Below are 9,654 nucleotides of genomic sequence, written 5' to 3' on the forward strand. Positions count from 1 at the left end.
TTATAAATAGGGAAAAGATGGTAACAACTTCAATATTCAAAGATATGGCAACTAAACCATGAGGCTTTCATACAGGCAATACTGTGCAGCCGTGAGAAGCTGTAGAAAAGTGTATATATCCCTTTCTACCCAAAACCCACACTCCCTGGTTCAGAAACCACACAGATTCAGAGAGCAAGGGATACTTGTATTCAATGGCAGAGCAAGATGTTCATGATATATTAAATTTAAAAAGGTTACAAAACAATATACACTGTATTTTTGTTACAGAAGCGCATTTACATATATTTGTAAATGCACATAAAAATGAAACTGTCTCTACACTGCTTATGTTTCTATCTGTGATTTTCAATCCCAACCCAACTTCCTATAATCAATAGAAACTCTCCCAGAAGATTAAATATAGATTTTCTTTTGTAGATTGTAAGGTAGGATTTGAAAAATCAAGTCCTAGCTCCACTACAGGATTGAGCAGTACTATGGTTAAAAAGCAAGCAATTAGTAAGGAAAAAAGAAAGATGAATGAGATAATATGAGACAAAGAAGGCAGCCTGAGGCTTTATACCGGCCAGAAAGCCCTCTTACTCAATAACAGCCACTCACTAAAATATGTTTCTCTAGAGCCAGACCAGTGTCTTCACTGCCCTCCTCCTTACTCATTTTCATTTATGTTTTCCATTATGCTTGCCAGTCATTCTAAATCCCCCAAGTGTTAACTGGCCTCTGTAATCCCTCTGCCATTCCAAGCAAGTGATTTCTCTCTTCCTGGGAACCAGGTATATTTTCAAATTCAGAGATCTACTTAAGAAACTCACTCAAAATTTCAAAGGTTGTAGTCAGTGCACTCGAGTGCTAGGTAAATAGCCCCAGATGGTTAAAACAGCATTTTGCCACTAGTGAGATTATAAGTTTAAAATGTGATCAATATGCATGACGTGTCCACTACTGTAAGGATTGTTGTTTAGTCGCCAAGTTGTGTCCGATTCGTTTGCGACTATTTGCTAGTCCTGGCAGGACTAGCCTGCCAGGCTCCTCTGACAATGGGATTTCCCACGAAAGCATACTGGAGTGGGTTGCCATTTCCTTCTAATGGGGATCTTCCCCACCCAGGGATCCAACCTGAATCTCCTGCACTGGCAGGCAGATTCTTTACCACTGAGCCACCCAGGGAAGCCCTTCCATAAGGATCCCTTGTGTATAAACTAGAGAAGCAAAAAGATAAAATAGCAATAAAAAAACAAAAATCAAACAATTTGTGTTGTATTCTAAGAACAGACTTAATCAGGAAAGCACTGTTAGTGAGTCAGATAGCCTAGGCTAGTTCACTCACCACTCATTCCCGACCACTTTTCCCTTGTCTTTATTGCAAAAGTCAGAAAACAAATCTTTTAGGCTTTAAAGGTGAGAGAGGTGAGAAAATTTTGGCCAAGGAGATAAGCTCCTGGGGAGGGTTTCTCTTCCTGTTTTGCCCTTCCAGCTGCTTATAATATGTACATAATGCCTGGAGGTACAACAGCTATTTGCAACCCCCAAAATGAAAGCAAAACAGAAAAAAAGGGAAAAGCCTAAGTCCCTGCTGATGTTGGTGCTATACAGTCCCAGTATGTCCATACCCAGACTTGTTCGATGAGAAAAATAAACCCCTATTTGTTAGAGTCACTCTACAGGAGGATTTTGGTTCTTGCAGCTGCAGGCATTCCTGTTAGCAGGGAGCTTAGAAGAGTGTTCTAGACTATCTTTTCTCCCCAACACATAAGAGAGCCAGAACGTTTCCCCTTCATTAAGTTACTCATTATAACCATGATTCTCAGCCTGGTAGGTATCCGAACATGGGAAGCAGATAAGACAGTGGTCAGGAACCGTGGTGATCACCAAAGTGAAAGTGAAGTCGCTCAGTCGTGTCCGATTCTTAGCGACCTCATAGACTGCAGCCTACCTGGCTCCTCCGTCCATGGGATTTTCCAGGCAAGAGTACTGGAGTGGGTTGTCATTGCCTTCTTCGGGTGATCACCAAAGCAATGTCTCTTAAGCACAGGTCTGGGAGGCCATTCAGTTTGGTCCCTCCAGAAAAATCCAACAAGAATTTTTCTGGTTTTCTACTCAAGTGTCTCCTTTCTTTCAAAATCAATTCTTCCAAATGTTATTCCCTATTAACCACTCATTAAGAAATTATTTAGGTAACTATATAATAAACCTCTCATAGTAACCATTCTCGGAGAAGGCAATGGCAAGCCACTCCAGTACTCTTGCCTAGAAAATCCCATGGATGGAGAAGCCTGGTAGGCTGCAGTCCATGGGGTCACTAAGGGTCGGACACGACTGAGCGACTTCACTTTTCACTTTCACACATTGGAGAAGGAAATGGCAACCCACTCCAGTGTTCTTGCCTGGAGAATCCCAGGGACGGGGGAGCCTGTTGGGCTTCCGTCTATGGGGTCACACAGAGTCGGACACGACTGAAGTGACTTAGCAGCAGCAGCAGTAACCATTCTATTAAAAAAAAACCTACGTCTTAACCCCAGAGAAATAAAACCCAAATTTCTGTTTTAAAGGCATTTATAAATATAGGCTTTCTATTATTACATTTACCATGGTTATAAAAACCCTGGTACTCTGGAATTCAATTATGTACAGATGTCCACAACAGCTTATTTTCCAGAGATAATATAGCTCTTACACTATTAATCACTTTCTCAATGCATTTAATAGTTGTTTTGATTTCCTACATTTGGGAAATACAGGCTATCTTCAAGTAGGCACATTTCCACAAATTATCCATAGAAGGAACTTATACTCAAAACTAAAAAACATCCCCACATATGTTCTTTTACTTTACTAAGCTATAAAATGTGGGTTAAGAAATTTCCAGGGCAGAATCACTAAATATTTGAGATAAGTGAAAGTCACTTAGTCATGTCTGACTCTTTTTGACCCCATGGACTATAGTCCGTGGAATTCTCCAGGCCAGAATATTGGAGTGGGTAACCTTTCCCTTCTCCAGGGGATCTTCCCAACCCAGGGATCAAACCCAGGTCTCCCACATTGCAGGCAGATTCTTTACCAACTGAACCACAAGGGAAGCCCAGATATTTGAGACAAGTACAGTGGGAAAAAAAAAGATCTTTCTTACATATAATCAACTTAGCTGTTCCTTTTTCAAAATTAATACAAACTCATCAGTGAAGAGATAAAATAAATGTGAAAGAACAACACATGGCACTAAGAAAAGATCAACCTCTCAAAACAAATCACAGCAACTAAATATGCAAAGCAAAAGATTTTGGTGAAATGTTTATTTTTAAATGGCAACCTAATTCTAAGACAGGCATCTTCTCCAAAATACACTCTAAAATATCTAAATCTTCTCACAATACACAAGAAAATACTGCTAGTCTAAAGCATTTACCCCATTAAAACCTACAGAAAAATCAAAAGCGATCTTCTTAACCAACACAAGAAGGGGAAAAAACAAAACCAAAAAAATCCCAAGGTTAAAGAAAACCTTCCAAAACTACAACGGATTTGGCATGTAATTTCTCTTTTCACTGAAAAGTCAGAAAAGAATAATCTAAATTACTCTTTCAAAAAGGTCTTCCCTTTAGTGGCCTGGTTGAGAAAGTTACTCAGTTGTCAATAAAGTCAAGGCTTCATCCAATACTATGGGGTTCCGCCAAGTTCACTCTTTTGAGGTTTCAGTGAAAGGTTTGATCCTGATCAGGAGCCTGCAAAGGTCTGCCAAGAAGGCTGGTGCACAAGCCTGGGCAAACCATGCCCTGGTCAACAACTCAAATCAGTGGGCCCTATTGATGATTCCTAATCAAAGGACAGTAGATAAAGAACTGTTCGAACTGTTCACTTGAAAAATTAAAATACACATTTAATAGCTCTAGAATATCATCAGTCAGGTTTTTATTGTTAAAAATGTATTAGCTTCTTTAGGGAAAAAAAATCATTACGAAACTAACTTTAAGATTTGAAAAGAAGAAGTTATGGTATGGATTTACATCCTCCTCTCATGAAAGTTGTGCCTACTATGACATGGTGGGAATAAACTTAAAATTTCTTCAACTCAGCTTGACGAATGCATTTTTATTAGAAACTAAATGAACCCAAGAAAATGTAAGCAACATTACCATACTTGGTGCCTCCAAGTCTAGGAACATTGAAGAACTTCTTATGTGAACGGTCATTTAATGTTTCAATAAGGTACTCAAAGGCATATCCTGGAAAGAAAAAAAAGAAAAAACTTTTCATTAGGAACTGTTACAAAGTGCCTTATTCAAAGTGAAAACACCTAGAAACCAGATTTGTCCAACAGAACTTTCTCCAATGGCACATATGTTCTGTATCTGAGCTGTTCAATAAGACAGTCATTAGACACATGGGGCCACTGACCACTTAAAATGTGGTTACAGGAACTAAGGAATCCTTTCAAATTTTATTTAATTAATTTAAATAGTCACACGTGCCTAGTGTCCACTGTAGTGGACAGTACAACTTTAAACCGTGACTGTGTCAAATAAAAACTGGTAAAATAATTAACTCCTAAAATGAGATAGTAAAGAATACCTGGAAAGGGACAATAAGAATGATTTAAAGGATGTATAGACACGTTTGTGAAGAGATGAAATTGCATAAATACAAACAGGGCAATTTGAGAACACCACAATTATGTTAGAACTGATTTTTAAAAAATAAAAACGATAGACCTTTACCGCATTCAACAGCATGAACATGAACAAAATCAAAACTAAACCAAACAACTTATCAGATAAGACCTTAATAGGCCTTAAGACTAAAGATAAAAGTGAACAACAAAATATCTGGGTAAAATAGCAGATTTTCCTTAAAAGACCCGTCTTTCTGGTTTTGCACGAATTGAAGCTTAACTACGAGGACCCACGGGTCTCATTTGAATGTGCCCCTGCTTCTAAGGTTCTTGGGGGAAGTGGCAGAGAGGCACCCTTGAGGTTACAGAACCTTGAGATCTTTTGTGCAGACTCACTGCGGTGAGTGGGCAGGACCCCCAACACTGTTAGGACCTTGGTCTGAAATGAGATGCGATAAGCACAGCCCACTTTCTGACAGTACATAACGTTTTTCTTTTTCTGCTGAGGGGGAAGCGAGGAAGGTGGCTGGTGGGGGAGGAGACCCAGCTCTGCAATAAATGGTCAGAGAACCGGCTGACCAGTGTTCGGCCTTGACCACCCACCACCCTGCTACTAGAGGCAAAGAGAGAGGGAGGGGCTCGAGTCTGGACAGCGGAATAAACAACTAGCTGCGTGAGACCCAAGCGATGAGACACCGGCCCCCATCCTCATCTCTTACAAATGGGGGCGGGGGGAGCGCGGGGAGAAGAAGATGGTGGGCCTTTCCTTGACCCTAGTGCCACTACGGAATATCGGGAAGCCCTGGCAGCCAACAGCGGCGCCAACAAGCTGAGGCCGCCAAGGGTCAAAGCCAGCGGCGGAGCAGACGTCCCCGGCGGGGTCACGCTGAGGGGCGAGGGCGGCGAGGCCAGGCTCTCGCGGCCTAGGCGCAGAGAGTGCGGCCCAGCAGGCAGGCCCCTGGGGAGCAGGACCTGAGGCCGGAGGGCCCCCGCGCCGGCCAAGCGACTCCAGGCGACAGAAGCAAAGAACTCGGAGCCCGGGTAGCGCGCGTCTCCACTGCCAGATCCAGTTGGCGGACTGAAACTAACCTGCACTTGGGGCGTCCATCGCCGGAGACCATATTATCCCTGCGGGGAGGGGGCCCGCGGGGGAAGGAGGGGGAGGCCGGGCGGGGAAGAGGGGGAGGAAGGCAGGCGGACCGGCAAGGGAGGAAGGAAAAGAGCAGTCTCGCGCAAACACCGCGAGAGCCGCAGAGCCGGCCCCCGGTCTCAGCTCGCGGGATTTGCCTCCCAACTCTCGCGAGATCCTCGGACGTGGAAACAAAGAAAGAGAGGGGGGCGGAGCAAGGCGGAAGGCAGTTGTTTGCGCAGTCGCTTCTGTTCTCGCTATTTGGGGCGAAAGGCAGGGGAGGCGGTGGCGTAGGCGTCGCTGGCTCTGCCTTCTTAAAGATCCTTTACATAGTTGTAGCCTCAAGTGTCCAGTTGAGGTTGTGAGGTCCAGGGGTGTATGGGCTCCTAAAGGGTATCCAGTGGGGTGTATGTGTGGAGGAGGAGGAAGGTCGGATTTGGAACTCCTACGAAAAACAGCAAGGAGAACCGCTTTCTCTGGAAGATAAAGCTTTAGGTTAAACCTGTCACATGTGTAGCTTGTAGTTCTCTGGAGAGGGTGGTAGGACTGATAGGCACGTAGGAAGCGCTCAACTAATTTTTGAGTGAGTTTTCCTTACCCTCTTGTAGCTTCAATCTCTCCCATTCTACTGACTTCTTCCTAGTGGCACTTACATGCTTAAGTCTCCAACCCTCCTCTGCCTCAGCTTCTCAAGTCCCTACGTTCTTGTCTTATCTCCTGTTGGCAGCGAACTTTTCAGAAAGAGCTGTTTGTGCTTGCCCTTCCCCTCCCACTCCTTATCCCTCTCCAATCTGCCTTTCACCCCCTAGAAACACCTCTGGTCAAAGTCAGCCACAACTCCATTTGCTAATCTCACGTTTCTCAATCTTTACTTGACCTCTCCCCTTGTTGAGAAATACTCTTCCGTCAGCTTTTGTGATCTCAGACGCCTATTCTGTTTTTTTCTTCCTATCCTTTAAGGGTGCTCCACCTCGGTCTCCTCTGCAGGCGCCTCCTCTTCCCTAGCCCTAGCACATCCCATCTTCTCCTTTGACTTCAGTGATTATATACTGTTGCTTCCCTGTCTACCTGCAACTTAAACACAGCGCCTGAGCCCAGAGGTGTATATTTTAGTAACTACTAAATGCCACAGGCACCCAGACTCAAAATCTCCAGAATGGAACGCATCATTTCCCTCCTTAAACTCCACTACTCCTTTTGTATTGCCTATATCAGTGAATGGCACATCAACCACTCAGTTACCTATACCAGACACACATCGTTCTTGATACTGTACCCTCTACCTTTAATCACTGCTGCAACAAGCCCTGTGGACCTAGACCCCTTTATGCTTCTTGTATTTATGTGGGGGCTTCCCAGGTGGAGCTAGTGGTAAAGATACTGCCTGCCAATGCAGGAGATGTGAGAGATGTGGCTTCCATTCCTGGGTTTGGAAGATCCCCTGGAAGAGGGCGTGGCAACCCACTCCAGTATTCTTGCCTGGAGAACCCCAGGGACAGAGAGCCTGGAGGGCTACAGTCCATAGGGTCGCAAAGAGTCAGACACGATTGAAGCTACTTAGCACAAAGGCACAGCTTAAAAGCTGACTCTGGACTTTCTGTACCCAGCCATTTTAGACTAACATGTTATTATGGGCTTCCCTGGAAGAGGAAATGGCAACCCACTCCAGTATTCTTGCCTGGAGAATTCCATGGACAGAAGAGCTTGGTGGGCTACAGTCCATTGAGTTGCAAAGAGTCGGACACGACTGAAACGACTTAGCACACATTTATGTACCTTTCTAACCATTTCTCCTGCCATCACCCAAGTCTAGATTTGGACATTTCCTGTATAGATGACTATGATAGTTATCCTCTCAAAAAGAGCCTACAACATGAGTACTACCATAATCATCATTTTCATGATGATGAAACTGAACACGTAGAAATGTTCAGTGTTTAGTTACCAAGTGACTGAGTCAGGACTTGATCTAGTATCTCATACCTATTGTTAATACCCTTTTTGGAAAACTTCCTTTAGGCAGAATCACTTCTCTGTAACTCTGTAGTATCTCACTTGCTGTTCCCTCTTTATGAAACCCTACTGTGCCCTATCCTGCTAACCCCATACTCACTCTTCAGGTCTTGGTCCAAATATTTCCTACAGGAAATAGTCACAGCCCTGCAACCCCCAATTTGGGTTGGGAATGTGATGAAATGCTTCCCTATCTTCCCATAGTTCAATTAGATCTCTTTATTACACTTCATTGTAATTGCCCATTTACTGTATTCTCATATCTTGGTTAGAGATATACTTTATGTTGCATGCAGGAGAATACTCAACCAACAGTGGCTTGAACAATACAGACCTACAATTATCCACAGGTGGCAGTTCGAGGATTAGTGCAACAGATCAATGACACCATCAAAACCCAGGCTCTTTCCTTGTTTTGGTCCCACACTCCTCTGCAATTTGTTTTGTTTTGTTCACCAGCATTTTAATTTTTATTTCTCAGACTTGTTGCCACCTGGTTGCAAGATGAGTGCCTCATGCAAAACCGTCATGTTGTCCTAGAACTTCCGAAAGAGTGAGGGAAAGTCGTGCAGAGTCCCTCTCTTTTTTAAGCAAAGAAAGAATTTTCCTAAGGATTCTCTGCAGACCTCTCGTTGAACAGAAATTAGACCAGTAGTTCTCCCCTCTGTCCCAACACCCCCTTTTCAAGACAGATATTTTGTAATGTCTCCTTTACTATCCTGGCATGAAATTCATAGATAATATCATCTACAAAAACAAAAAGTAATCTATATAATTATCTATGTATGCCCTAATGGCAATATCAGTTCAGTTCAGTTCAGTTCAGTCACTCAGTCAAATATAATATGTATTACAATATGTAGACACACAGGCATATCTATACTATACAAAAAGATGTAGTCAGATGCTTGCACTTATTTATGATTTCACAGAACATAATATTTAACCAAATGTAGTCAATGTTTTTTCTTTTATTTTGACATTTCAAAGTATATCATGCAAAAATATATATCATGAATGCATATGTAAAATAAATGCATTTATATAATTATATATGTGCATATATATTGCAAATGACTATCAAGTGGAGGCTAATGGAATGTATTGGTGACTCAAACATTATTGGAAGCACTGTCACTGCTGATTTTCTGGAATGATGAACAATTCTTAGCAAAGTTCCAAATAAAACAATAATCTCTCCTCTTTTAATAGGATATTTGCATTCCTGGAAAATTCAGAGTATATTAAAACCATACAGAAATTACTTTTGCAGTTATCTGTAAATGAGATTAAGGTCTGGGTTCGGATAAGTATAAGCATATATGTTATTGTTTTTATGTTTGTGTGTGTGTTATTTACATGTTGTTACTGTTTTTATGTTTTTGTGTGTATGAGTTATAAAGAAAGCTGAGCACTGAAGAATTGATGCTTTTGAACTGTGGTGTTAAGAGAACACTCTTGAGAGTCCTTTGGACTGGAAGGAGATCCAACCAGTCAATCCTAAAGGAAATCAGTCCTGAATATTCATTGGAAGGACTGATGCTGAAGCTGAAACTCCAATACTTTGGCCACCTGATGCAAAGAACTGACTCATTGGAAAAGAACCTGATGCTGGGAAAGATTGAAGGCAGGAGAAGGGGATGACAGAGGATGAGATAGTTGGATGACAGCACCAACTCCGTGGACATGAGTTTGAGCAAGCTCTGGGAATTGGTGATGGACAGGGAAGGCTGAAGTGCTGCAGTCCATGGGGTCACAAAGAGTCAGACAGCTGTGTGTTATTTCCCTGAATAACTGGCAGCATGTTCAGTGGGGGAGACTGTCTGATTCTTTGTTGTGAAATTCTTTCCTGTGCAATATGGGAGTCTCATCCATTAGTTGTTAAAAGTGCTTCCTTCCTGTG

General features: G+C 42.6%; 1 protein-coding gene across 2 annotated transcripts in view; it reads right to left on the minus strand.

Annotated features, from left to right (window-relative positions):
* Positions 1-5,823, minus strand: part of IREB2 (iron responsive element binding protein 2) — a 51,449-nt gene extending 45,626 nt beyond the window's left edge. For both annotated transcript variants that reach the window (XM_055418025.2, XM_088829560.1), the window contains exons 1-2: positions 5,699-5,823; positions 4,134-4,223 (exon numbers count right to left, since the gene is read on the minus strand). In XM_055418025.2, the coding sequence (XP_055274000.1) occupies positions 4,134-4,223; positions 5,699-5,717 (109 nt within the window). In that variant the 5' untranslated portion in view covers positions 5,718-5,823. The remainder of the gene's footprint in view (positions 1-4,133; positions 4,224-5,698) is intronic.
* Positions 5,824-9,654: the final 3,831 nt, after the last annotated feature.

Source organism: Moschus berezovskii, chromosome 21 (genome assembly GCF_049115385.1).
Source record: "Moschus berezovskii isolate FMDL1 chromosome 21, NW_MosBer_1.0, whole genome shotgun sequence".
Taxonomy (NCBI): Eukaryota; Metazoa; Chordata; class Mammalia; order Artiodactyla; family Moschidae; genus Moschus; species Moschus berezovskii.